Consider the following 12,049-nt stretch of genomic DNA (forward strand, 5'->3'; position numbering starts at 1 on the left):
CAAGGAAGACAAGGAAAAACTCCCAGAAAAAATGGAAGAAACCTTGGGAGGAGCAATTCAGAGAGGGATCCCCTCCTCCAGAGACGGTTAACATCTTTATGCTTGCTTGAATGTGGTACCTATCTAGTGTTGTTTTGTATTAATCATGCTACTCTCATCTACTAATTACAGACCATATATAGTTTATTATTCATTTGACTAGAGAGGGATCCAAAAACTATTTTGAGTATTATCAATGTTTTTTAACTGTCTTACAGCCAATAAATGAAAGCAATAGAATCTATGAATGATCCTGTCTGCGTAGAGCATTGACTGTAACATTAGCAAGGCGAAACAGCACACTGCCCCAAGCTTGCTGCTTATCTTCCCTCTCCTGCTGCTTGGTCTGGTGAGCTGTGTAGATCATTCCCATGACCAGGCTCTGGAAGCTGGCTGTAGAGAGTGGCTTCTTCTGACCTTCAAGTGTGTCCAACAACTGTTCCATGGAAAGCAGGGTTTTGGGTATGTTGTCATTCACCAAAGCCAGAAATGCTCGTCCTTGTCTCATAGATGCCATCTCCTGGTCAAGCAACCTGATGTTGTTATCCTGGTCAATCTCCAATCCACCTAACAAAAGCTGCATATTCAGGGGAAGATCAGTTAATCAGTGCTTGGGTGTAGATATATTAAATTAGCTTTGTCTTTGAATATATTTTTTAGAATGTTTTAATATTTAGTACCTCAAACATCAGGTTTGTGTCCTCAATGGTTGAGCTAAATCCCTGAGAAGCAAGCCCACCATGCTGAGCAGCTGCTTCCTCTGTGAAAGATGTATTTGGACTTTGGTATTCACACATTATGGACTTGGTATTCATTTAAGATAGCAGACAGTACGGATACCAATCAACATGCATAATGAATGTAAAGTATCACATGCAAGCACTGTATTTCCACTTCGGTCTCATAGCATGGATTCAGGTAATTAGACTTTATTACAGTATAATTTAACTTGCCTGTAAAGAGTTCGTAAATCCACAGCCCCAAAAGCATATGGATAAGGATTCCAAACTGCAGTTTTGTTGCCATTCTTTTCTTATACTTAAATCTGTGGCGCATTACTTCTATCTCGAGGTTCACCTAAACTACTGCTGAAAATGATCAGACAGAGTGAAGGCTGAAATACCATACACTTTTCCAACTTGGAAAAAGTACACGGGCCAGTTGGCTGATTTGTGTGTATCGGTACTCTTAGTGCCAAGAGGATCCTTTTTTTCTATTTGCTGCTTACCTCTTTCGACTACAATAAAAGTGATCCAAAGAGTGATCGAAATATTGTGCAGGAGTGTACCTTAACCACGCGGTGGCAGTAGCACAAATTCAAGATTGTATGTCCTCTGACTGTTAGCCAATGAAAACGTTTGTTTACTTCCGGAGAACAGTCTGACGTGACCGTCCGCATGAAAATATAGTTGAAAGGTAATTTCTTCAGTAGTTTTGTTTACAAAACTCATGTAGTTTCACATGGTCACAAACTGGCTATGCAACGAAGAGGCGCACAAACCTGCCGCCTCAAAATAGCTTTTCTCTGCCCGATTGCAACCATGCTGTATTGATAGGTTAGCGTTAACAGTACTGTAATATTTTAGGTTAATAGTTTCATAACCCTGTTCAATGGAATTATCTTACAGTTCTTACAACAACAAATCGATTGCACTCTTGTATCACAAAGTTCTCATGATTCACATGTATTTTTCTTTCCAGACAGGTAACTAACAGATGAAATGGAGTCCAGTGAAGAGGGGGGGCTCGGTGCACGTGGCACTGAAGGAGAAGAAAACTATTTCCTGGGATACACTTTCACTGACCGCTCCCACTCCAGCCGCGTGGTGAAGAGCATTATGGACCTCTGCTTAGAGGATGGCCTGTTTGCCGATGTCACCATCAACGTTGATGGAAAGGAGTTCAACCTGCACCGCCTGGTGCTCTCAGCCCAGAGCAGCTTCTTCCGATCCATGTTTACCTCGAACCTGAAAGAGTCACATAACCGCTGTATAGAACTAAAGGACGTGAGCGCAAAGGTCTTTCAGTTGCTTGTGGACTACATCTACCATGGTACCATCAAACTGATGGTTGACGACCTGCAGGACACCTACGAGATGGCAGACATGTACCAGCTGACTGCTCTCTTTGAAGAATGCTCCCGCTTCCTGTCACGCACAGTGGAGGTCAAGAACTGTCTCCAGGTGCCAGCGATGTTTACATGTTATGGACCAGCAGAGCAAATGTTAATACCGGAGGCCATTAATGTGTACACGCCACGTGAGCTCTGAATACAAAGGACTGACAGTCGTCATGTAACGTCCTCAAGTTAATTCTGTTTTGTTAATTTTCCTTCCTCTAAGGTAATGTGGTTGGCAGACAGACACAGCGATCAGGAACTGTACACAGCTGCTAAACACTGTGCTAAAATTCACCTGGTTCAGCTGCATCAGACGGACGAATTCCTCAATCTGCCCCTTGGCCTGCTCCTGGATATTGTCAAAGGTATGGCTTTTCAGAGCTTTTCTTGGCTGTTTGTTTAAACACACTCATTGTGCAGTGAAGTGATTATAAGCAGTGGCATCTTCTCTCAGAGTATTTTCTCACCGCTTCTCCACTGCAGATGGTGTTCTGAGCTCCCAGAATCCAACAGTGGCCATTAATTCTTGGATAAACCACAACAAGGTAGAGAGAGAGGAGTTTTCCGGTCTACTCCAGGAGAACCTTAAGGTGATTTGTGATTAGATTTGTTACAGCGGTAGTTGCGACGCCCGTTTGTAATTCCTCCGACTGTTCTTCCCCACACCTGGTTTCAAACTCAGGTCCTGTGACATATGAACGCTACGACATCCTTACAGAAACGCCACTTTAAACAGCAGTACGTCAACGATACTCTCGAACGACGCAACGACACCCGTGTCGCACGCATGCAGTTTCTGCAGTACAAATAGGAGGAAAAAAAAAATCCATATATTTTTGGGTCTCTGCAGGAAATCGGTGAGAAGGTCCACATCTACCTGATCGGGAAGGAGGAGGCTCGGACACACTCCCTGGCTGTGTCGCTCCACTGCGACGAGGACGACACCGTCAGCGTGAGCGGCCAGAACAGCTTGTGTCACCAGATCACCGCGGCCTGTAAGCACGGAGGAGACCTCTACGTGGTGGGGGGCTCCATCCCTCGCCGCATGTGGAAGTGTAACATGCACACCATGGACTGGGAGCGCTGCGCCCCTCTGCCCAGAGACCGCCTCCATCACACCATGGTGTCTGTCCTGAGCGAGGACGCCGTTTACTCCCTGGGGGGCAAGACCCTACAGGACACCCTTTCCAATGCCGTCATCTTCTACACTGTCAAAGACAACATGTGGACCGAGACCAGCCAGCTGGACACTGCTGTGTCGGGGGCTGCCGGAGTCAACCTGGGAGGTACCATCTACCTGCTGGGGGGGGAGGAGAACGACATGGACTTCTTCACCAAGCCGTCCCGCCTCATCCAGTGCTTCGACACGGCCAGTCAGAAGTGCCGGATCAAGCCCTACGTGCTCCCTTTCGCGGGCTGCATGCACGCCGCCACCCACATGGACGTGATCTTCATCGTGGCCGAGGGGGATTCCCTGGTCTGCTACAACCCCCTGCTGGATAGTTTCACCCGTCTGCGCTTCCCAAAGATGTGGAGCTGTGTGCCGTCCCTGTGGAAGGTGGCCAGCTGTAACGGCTGCGTCTACGTTTTCAGGGACAAGTGTAAAAAAGGCGACGCCGCCACGTTGAAGTTCAACCCTGCCACCTCTGTAGTCTCTGTTATCAGTGGCATTAAAATCCTCCTGACCAACTGGCAGTTTGTGTTGGCCTAAACTCTTTCCCCCCGGACGCCGACTCACTGTTTGAAATCATTTGAGACGATGGAATTTGAAGGATCGGGGATGGACTCATTTTGACAACATTGTGAGACTCGTTGATTTGTGCCTGTAAATGGTTTTAATGAAGCTGTAGTTCCTTTTCCTGAACAAGTCACAGGTGGGTGGTTTGGTTTTGGATTATGCATGGGATGGTTTTTTAGTTTGACACCCAATCATATATTTCAACCATTGTCTACAATACACAGCATCGTTACTGTCGAAGATCCAGAAGATCCAATCTTCGCTTGTGTTATTATTGCTTCACCCGTGTTGGCTCTGGAAGGTTCTCACAGCAGTGTGTAGCTATATTGTGATTGAGTGCAACTTGTGTGAAACCAGTTATTGTACATTGTCAATGCTTTAGGTTGTTTTGCTGCTCTTTTATCTATTCATTTTCTTGCTGTACTTGTGCATGAAATAACTCAGTATTATTGTACGTTTTAAATATATGTTGATGCTGGGTGTTATAATTCACACACGAAGGACCACCAGCAGTGTCTTAGTTTAAAATTGTTTTGCGTGCTTCATTACGAGCCTTTCTGTATCATTTTGGATGTTGACCATGTTTAATATTAACTCCACATTAATACAAAATTAGTATTGTTCCCAGATGATGCTTCGCATTAAAACAAGGGGTTATGCAGTGACATAGACATGACCTATAACCTGGGAAAGGTGTCCCATCTTGGGAATGGCAAGGTGATAAAAAAGCACCTATTTGTATCCCAGTAGAGGGTAAAGGGGTACGAGGGGAGAGAGCGCGCCCCACTAGGGAGGCAAGTGCTGCGATCCCATTGATGTTTTTCAGGAGGCTGTGGAGGTGAAACCTAAGCCCAGTAACATGTCTAACTTTGTGAACTATTCTGAGCATCAGATGCTGACGCTAAGGTGAGGGGTGGGGGTTGTGGGCGGCACATATGTGCCAGCCCACTAGAATAGCCAGCCACTACAAGCAGTGATGGACTCGCAGATTGCCAATGTTGTGAAATAACTCTTGTTTATGGGACCTTCTCAGGGCAGACTGACCCTTGTGACAGACTTGGGTCAGATTCTTTTGGATTTTGTTGTAAAAAAACAAAAAAAAAACAAAAAAAAACCTTCTGAAGAGTTTTGCATTTTACTCCAGGGTTTGGTGTTTGTCTTGTGCATTTGTGTGAGGGTAGATGTGTACGAGCTGCAGTGACCTTAGGACTTTTCAAAGGGTATAGCAGGATTCCTACAGGGACACATGGTCCAGAGTGACAAGGCCATCTGCTCTAGCGCCAGCTCCGAGGGGGGGGGGGGGGGGCGGACGCAGGGGCACTGAGAATTCCTTCGCTGGGGTGTGGAGGGAGTAGATATTTTGGGATACCACTGCCAGCACTTCGAAGGGAGAGGTGTTCCTTTTGGCGTATTTCACACCAGAATTTCAAGGGAGAACTTGTAAACATCTAAAAGGTGAATTGGATCTTTGGATTGAGGGAGGTCTGTTGTCCTCTAAAGATTTCACTAAAGATATGGATGGGCAATGAAGGTCTTGGTTTGTTGGCCCTTTAATATGGTGGATCCAGTTTCCTTTCTGTCCCAGCACACCCGGAGCTGAAAGGTCTGGATCTAGGAAGCCTTTTGGCACGGAACTCTCAGAGGATTGTCTTTACAGGATCTTTTGAGACTTAACCTGTGCATGGCAAGGATATACGCTCTTGCTCTCCCACTGAAAGCGTAAAAACACCTCAGCGGATGAATATTTTTATGAGGCACCTTGCAGCAGAGATGGGCCAGGACCAAACCAAGCAGCAGATAGAAAAGGGCCTTAAGCTGTATCAGTCCAACCACACAGACAAAGCCCTCCATGTCTGGACCAAGTTGCTGGAAAAGACCTCGGATCCTGGAGGGAAGTTTCGAGTTTTGGGATGTCTGATTACTGCCCACTCAGAGATGGGAAAGTATAAAGAGATGCTCAAGGTAAGCCTACTAACATCCTGTCTGAATACTGCCCAGTGATCTTGTACCTATACAAATTAGGTAATGAAGTTTGTTCAGGGAAACTATTATTTCTAATGGATGATGTTGTTTCTGTTGATGGGTGGGGAAAAGGATTTTTAAAATGATAAACTGCTCTAATCTGTGTGTGAAGTAGATCATGACAGAGTTGGAGACAATAGGAAAACAGAACACTTTTGAAGTGTGGGGGGGGGGGGGGGAGTTAACATATAAGAAATCTGATGAGGGGGTGCTAGGGCTCTCATTAATTTAATGTGTCATCAAATGTGTCAGGGACAAGTACCTTTTTGTAGGTCTCCTGTTGCAACCTTTACAGCTTTATTCACCTTTGGCTGAGTAACTGGGAATAGGACTGCTGAACATGTTTTTAGTAGGGCCTTCCTGATTGAATCTTGAGGACTACTGGTTGGTTAATTTGTGGCTTCCGCTGGATGCAGGACAAAGTGAGTGCCTTGCAACCGGAGCTTCAATGCAGCGCTCCTTGTTGACATAAACCTCCTTACTCACCCACAGCGTAGTGAAAACTTCATTAACAACTTACCAAGCCCCAGAAACTAGAGAACCACCATCTTCCATCCATGCGACTCAAAAACACTGTGTCAATGGAGGGAAAAATGTGTCTATATGATGAATAAGCTAGGTTTAAATCCTCAACCTATAAATAAAGTTTTCAATTAAATACACCATTTTAATGTGTTTTAGCTACTACCAAGGCCTTGTGTTTCTATCCTGCTCCTCCGCTTCACACTGCCTTCCCTTCTTCAGTATGCTTTGGCCCAGATTGATACAGCCAGAGAGATGGAGGACCCAGACTTCCTGACCGAGGGCTACCTCAACCTGGCACGAAGCAATGAGAAGTTATGTGATTTCCAGAAAACGGTCTCTTATTGCAAAACCTGCTTGAACATGCAGGGCACCACAGTGAGCTTACAGCTCAACGGCCAGGTGTGTCTGAGCATGGGCAATGCCTTCCTGGGCCTCAGTGTTTTCCAGAAAGCCCTGGAAAGCTATGAGAAAGCCCTTCGTTACGCACACAATAACGATGACAAGATGCTGGAGTGCAGGGTGTGTTGCAGTCTCGGAAACTTCTACGTCCAGCTCAAGGTATGGTTTCAGGAACCCATCTTGAGATTATTAGTTCAATAAGCCTGCAGAATGTAAACTGCTTCCCATGAAATTGTCTTAAACTGAAAACACACATTGCATGACAGAAAACAGTCCATTGGTTTAGCTCATGGTTAGATTGAAAATAATCAAAGTTAATTTAATAAATGTACTTTATCATTGCGTTTCATTTGAAGCTGTTCTGTTTTACATGACCACTGTATCCAGAGATTGACTGGACATGACTTAAGTCCAGGGTTGTATCTACACTATGTGTCTACAACATAGAATGACAGAGAAAGGCAGGCTTGTCGCAGGCACACAAGGTACCCTTGACACTAGAGATTTGTAAGAGTAATCCTCTGGCTTCCCAGGGAGGATTGGTTTCAATGAGTTTGTGATGAGGTGGTGTTCAAAGAATGCACTCGCATGTCGAGTTTTTTCGTGAAACAAAAAATAGAAAAGCTTTCACAGTCAACAAACACTCTTGACAGCTTATTTGTTACTACAGTCTAGAATCTTCCGTTCATACAGTACAGGCAAGCCAAGTTGTTCACGACTACACCCAAAGTAGGAATGCTCAAGCATGACCATACCCTAAAGCTGATACTAATACCACAATATTGATGCAATATACAATACATATGGACGTTTCTGTTTTTTATATGTTTCTTACAGGAGATGAATTAGGCCTCACTAAACCATTATCCCCATCTCCTGGCAGGACTATGAGAAAGCCCTCTTTTTCCCCTGCAAAGCGGCGGAGCTGGTCAACGACTATGGCAAGGGTTGGAGCCTGAAGTACCGTGCCATGAGCCAGTACCATATGTCAGTGGCCTACAGGAAACTGGATCGCCTGCCAGATGCCATGGAATGCTGTGAGGTATTGTCTATTAGTGTCCTACAGACAAGCCCGGAACTTAGGTTTGTTTGTGTGAAAAGTATTGTAATCATCATATCAAGATGGTTCTGACACCAACCACCTTGAAGTGTATGGATCCCAGAATGGGATATTTAGGCTGGAGATAGACCACTGTGATACTGACAGGTGCAGCTGGCAGTTGATCTGTTGTACTGGACCTTAGACCCTGACAAAAATATGCTCTGTTAGGTGGTGGTTTAAGGTGTTAATGAAGAGAGTGGCTTTGGTCTTAACTCTGTTCTAATTATGTACTGTTCAGAAAATAACTTGATGTCATTGCTTCGGACTGCAGGAGGACTTAGTGAGGACTTAGTATTAGCAAGGCAGAGAGGTACTTTTCAGATTTATTACTTCTGCAGAATACATTTAGCCGCACAATTCATTCATCCTGTCATACCTAGAATGCCATTGTACACATACAAAATCCTGGAGTTAAATCAGTGGCAACAAAGTCACAGTATTTCCATCTGTAGCAAAAGCGTACTGTATCTAGTAGACATGACTATACATCACTGCGATTGGAGACCGTGAAAATACTGAAGGGGATGGGTAGGCAAAACATTGTCCATGCTTTTGACCTAATTGATATTTTCCTTAAACAACTACCTATGCCCACACCAGCGAGGATTTCACAGTGGTTTATGTTCTTTCTTGCTCCATTTCTAAAGGTCAGTTAGAATTAGAATTTACTGAAGTCATGCAACAGCAATGTAAAAAAAAAAAGAGAGCTTGGTGATAGTGTCAGTGGTCTTTATGTGTGTGTATTGTTAGTCTATATTGTACGTTGTATGAACAACTCAACCTAATTTGTTTCCAGGAGTCCATGAAGATCGCACTGCAACATGGAGATCGTCCTCTTCAAGCACTGTGCCTACTAAACTTTGCTGACATTCACCGCTGCAGAAATGACGTTGATGTAAGGTGCCATTGTTAAGCTAGGAACGTGTATCATAAGATGTTAACTGTTCATCTTACATTGATTGTATTTTACAGTGAATATTCCCTTTGAAATCTTTTTCGTGTCTCCAGAAAGCACTCCCTCGCTACGAATCCTCAATGTGCATCATGACAGAGATTGGAAATCGCCTTGGACAAGCACAGGTCTACTTGGGAGTAGCAAAGTGTTGGCTCCAACAGAAAGAACTAGACAGGGTAGATATTACCTTTCCAACTTTTCCTTCCCAGTTTCCTTCCCTCAAGAATGTTACAGCTGTCTTGTGAGATACATTCCTGATGACAAATGCGTGTTTTCCTCTACCAGGCCCTCGAGTCTTTGCAGCGAACACAGGAATTAGCTGAGGCTTTAGGAAACAAGGTTTGCGCCAATAATTCATACTTTCTTTAATGACCCTGACACAGGGGCGACACGTGCATTCACGTGAAGATACATTTGTCTGAATTTTAAGTATTAACAGTGCCCCCTTGTTGAGTGTCACAGTGTGGTTTCTAACTTTATGGTTGTTTGTTATGCTATTTAAAATGTTATTGTATCTTAATTTGTGGTGTTTTATTGCATTTTGTTGTTCAGTGCTTTGTGATTTCTTTTTTCTTTTTTTTTTATCTGTGAGAGGTGCAATACAAATAGACTTTCCTGACTTTCCTGTGCATGGCCTTCCCCTCAGCTGTGCTCGTTGAGGGTGCACTGCCTCAGCGAGGGGATCTTCCGCAGTAAGGAACAGCAGGAGGAACTCAGGGAGCAGGTGGTGAAGTTCTTGCAGTGTGTGGAGGAGCTGGAGCTGTACTGTGGAATGTGCGGCGAGTCCATCGGGGAGAAGGACCAACAGCTGCAGGCTTTACCGTGCTCCCACATCTTCCACCTCAAGTAGGTGCTCTTGCTCTTATCTGTACCTTGAAACCCTTTCTGTTTAGCTGTATTTTTTAAATGTTATTTCCAGTGTATTTGTGTATTAAAAGATGCCAACGTCTGGAGAGTGATTGTATACTTTGTAATAGTTCTGACATAACTGTCTGTTCTAAAGCTTCAGAGTTCAATAGAGCATTTGATGTTAGTTCATGTTTTATCTTCGAAGGTGCCTGCAGACTAATGGGACAAAGGGCTGTCCTAAATGCCGTCGGTCCTCTATGAAGCCTGGGTTTGTGTGAGGGTCTAAGACATGTGCCTGCTTGGGATCTACAGGACTCTCCTGGATCCCCCTCCTCAACCCCTGGACTCCTGGTGTAAGTAAGACAGCAAGCTGCCTCTGGAGGGGCAGAACGCTGAGCAGATCGCCAGCTCTGACTCTACTAGGACGGGGACCTCTAGTACAGTGGAGACTGTTGTCATGACTGGTTCTGTACAGACGTTATGTCTGTCCTGGCCGAGATAAGGAAAAACTGCAAACTGACAAGTTAACTTTTTTTGTGGAAAGAAACCAACTTCGAAGACCGTCGAATAACCTCATGATTATTTAACATGATATAGTTTGAAATAACATTGCAAGTATGTGGCAGAGAATTATGTTCAACGACAATTGTTCAACTTTTATTTATATCTCCGGCCACAACATATGGCATTCACATATCAGTGTATAGAAATGACCAGCTGATTTTGATTTTAATGTCACTGTTTAATTCTTATGATACTATATACTGTATTTAGACTTTTTTGTAGTTTGGTAGGAGCATATTGTCATATCCAGGTAGACAAGATAACATGAAGGCTTTTAATTGGGTACCTCAGCTTATACAGATCAATGTTAATACTTTACAGTACCTTTATCTGTTACAATTGTCTTGATTTAAACTGTAAATTGTATTTAGGTAAAACTAACTAATCTTAAGAAAACAAATACTAGTATGTCTGTAAAACATGGTTAAGCAGCTCTTTTCCTTATTCTTAGTGATGAGGAATTGTTCAACACACATTGTGTTATTCATAGAAATTCCTGTCCAGCATTTATTTCTGGAGAAAAGTTCCCCTTGTGTTTAACTCTAACAGAAAAGTGTTGTGATTGAAGTCAAAAGATTGTTAAGGGAAACCTTATGTTATTGGGAAACAATCTTACCTGACCAATCATTTGCATGAACAAAACTCTGTAAAGATATTTATTTGATGAATCTACTTCTCTGGTGGTGCTCTTGTAGCTATGTGTAAATATAACTGGTACTTTAGTTAGCTTAATGAATGTTTACTGTTTTGAGGACAACAGCCGGAATGACTTAAAATGTTGAAATTTAAAGAACTTCTCGGATTGAAGTGATACTAAAAAGAGCAATAACTCAACACTTGTTGAAGGAAGCAGGCAATAACATGTAGAGCAACTGCCAGATGATCAAAGTGAAACTGTACAAACATGATGACTGTTTATTTATTTATATCAATATTTTGTACATGTTTAAGTAAATGTTAAGGCATATTTTAACATTCATATATTGAGAAGTATGTATTTCATACTGTGAGAAGTACAAACATGTTTTCTAGGTGGTGTTAATCCTAGTTTTCAGCATGAATTTATCATTCAGCACACTGTACTTTATGGGATTTGAAATCAAACTGTAGATTTACTGTACATACAATTTTGCTTAGGGTCTTCCCTGAGTTATATCAAAATATTGACAGTGCAACTTTGTATGATGAAATCCATTAAATCCCAATTTGTGTACTGCATTATCACCATCACTTTATCAAGTATTGCCAAGTATAGCTTTTACCTTTTTTCCTTTTGTTGTCTACCTTTAGTATGATTGTTCAACTCGATTGCTGAAACTAATATGCTAGATATTGTTGGAGCCAATGTCTCTGATATTGATACAGAGTAAAATATGTTAATATTTCCCTGATTTGCCTAAAACAATTGATACAATAATCTTGTGTAGTAAATTTATAATGGTAAAAAAGCTGCCTTTCAGTGGTTTACTACCTCGGGTTGTTAATCCATTCTTTGCTTAGAAGAGTTATGCTGTACAAATACAAGGTCAACCAAGTCCTATTGGTAATGTAGACTAAGACTATTTTGACTAAGTCAAAATCTTAATTTGTGGCCAGCAGCACATTGTAAAGAACACCTAACAATTTAAATGAGCCAAATACCAATAGTTATGTAGTCAATATGACTTGTGAAACTCATATGTACTGTAAATGCTTATTTTCTATGGATTGTTGAAATAAAAGGCTGAATTTATTTGT

The 12,049-nt window shown here is 42.8% G+C and overlaps 3 protein-coding genes across 4 annotated transcripts; 2 read left to right on the forward strand and 1 right to left on the reverse strand.

Moving 5' to 3' along the window:
* Nucleotides 1–47: 47 nt before the first annotated feature.
* Nucleotides 48–1,243, reverse strand: LOC146259024 (protein FAM180A). Its single transcript, XM_084671589.1, has 3 exons — nt 993–1,243; nt 720–799; nt 48–616 (listed from the first exon to the last, which is right to left on the reverse strand). Exons 1-3 carry the CDS (start codon nt 1,093–1,095, stop codon nt 281–283), a joined length of 519 nt encoding a protein of 172 aa, XP_084527715.1. The 5' UTR covers nt 1,096–1,243; the 3' UTR covers nt 48–280.
* A 162-nt stretch (nt 1,244–1,405) lies between these two features.
* Nucleotides 1,406–5,019, forward strand: kbtbd4 (kelch repeat and BTB (POZ) domain containing 4). Of its 2 annotated transcripts, none has more exons than XM_084671580.1 (5): nt 1,406–1,455; nt 1,741–2,222; nt 2,382–2,523; nt 2,642–2,748; nt 3,009–5,019. In XM_084671580.1, exons 2-5 carry the CDS (start codon nt 1,761–1,763, stop codon nt 3,867–3,869), a joined length of 1,572 nt encoding a protein of 523 aa, XP_084527706.1. In that variant the 5' UTR covers nt 1,406–1,455; nt 1,741–1,760; the 3' UTR covers nt 3,870–5,019. The 2 variants fall into 2 exon arrangements, with proteins under 2 accessions (XP_084527706.1, XP_084527707.1); XM_084671581.1 differs by lacking the exon at nt 1,406–1,455 and adding an exon at nt 1,456–1,595.
* Nucleotides 5,020–5,219: 200 nt separating this feature from the next.
* On the forward strand, nt 5,220–12,044 carry rapsn (receptor-associated protein of the synapse, 43kD). The gene is made up of 8 exons (XM_084671584.1): nt 5,220–5,858; nt 6,663–7,001; nt 7,726–7,884; nt 8,741–8,839; nt 8,953–9,075; nt 9,185–9,238; nt 9,546–9,745; nt 9,954–12,044. The coding sequence occupies exons 1-8, from the start codon at nt 5,634–5,636 to the stop codon at nt 10,024–10,026; spliced, it is 1,272 nt and encodes a 423-aa protein (XP_084527710.1). The 5' UTR covers nt 5,220–5,633; the 3' UTR covers nt 10,027–12,044.
* Nucleotides 12,045–12,049: the final 5 nt, after the last annotated feature.

The sequence above is a fragment of the Hypomesus nipponensis genome, chromosome 14, assembly GCF_054491055.1.
Source record: "Hypomesus nipponensis isolate SF chromosome 14, ASM5449105v1, whole genome shotgun sequence".
Taxonomy (NCBI): domain Eukaryota; kingdom Metazoa; phylum Chordata; class Actinopteri; order Osmeriformes; family Osmeridae; genus Hypomesus; species Hypomesus nipponensis.

Excerpts from the sequence above, each read along its gene's own strand:
- LOC146259024 (XM_084671589.1), bottom strand. The coding sequence starts at position 1,095 with ATGCGCCACAGATTTAAGTATAAGAAAAGAATGGCAACAAAACTGCAG. Across the intron at positions 800-992 it reads GATTTACGAACTCTTTACAG|AGGAAGCAGCTGCTCAGCAT; the intron begins GCAAGTTAAATT and ends CATCTTTCACAG. Across the intron at positions 617-719 it reads ACACAAACCTGATGTTTGAG|CTTTTGTTAGGTGGATTGGA; the intron begins GTACTAAATATT and ends CTGAATATGCAG.
- kbtbd4 (XM_084671580.1), top strand. The coding sequence starts at position 1,761 with ATGGAGTCCAGTGAAGAGGGGGGGCTCGGTGCACGTGGCACTGAAGGA. Across the intron at positions 2,223-2,381 it reads AGGTCAAGAACTGTCTCCAG|GTAATGTGGTTGGCAGACAG; the intron begins GTGCCAGCGATG and ends CCTTCCTCTAAG. Across the intron at positions 2,749-3,008 it reads TACTCCAGGAGAACCTTAAG|GAAATCGGTGAGAAGGTCCA; the intron begins GTGATTTGTGAT and ends GGGTCTCTGCAG.
- rapsn (XM_084671584.1), top strand. The coding sequence starts at position 5,634 with ATGAATATTTTTATGAGGCACCTTGCAGCAGAGATGGGCCAGGACCAA. Across the intron at positions 7,002-7,725 it reads ACTTCTACGTCCAGCTCAAG|GACTATGAGAAAGCCCTCTT; the intron begins GTATGGTTTCAG and ends ATCTCCTGGCAG. Across the intron at positions 9,746-9,953 it reads TCCCACATCTTCCACCTCAA|GTGCCTGCAGACTAATGGGA; the intron begins GTAGGTGCTCTT and ends TTATCTTCGAAG.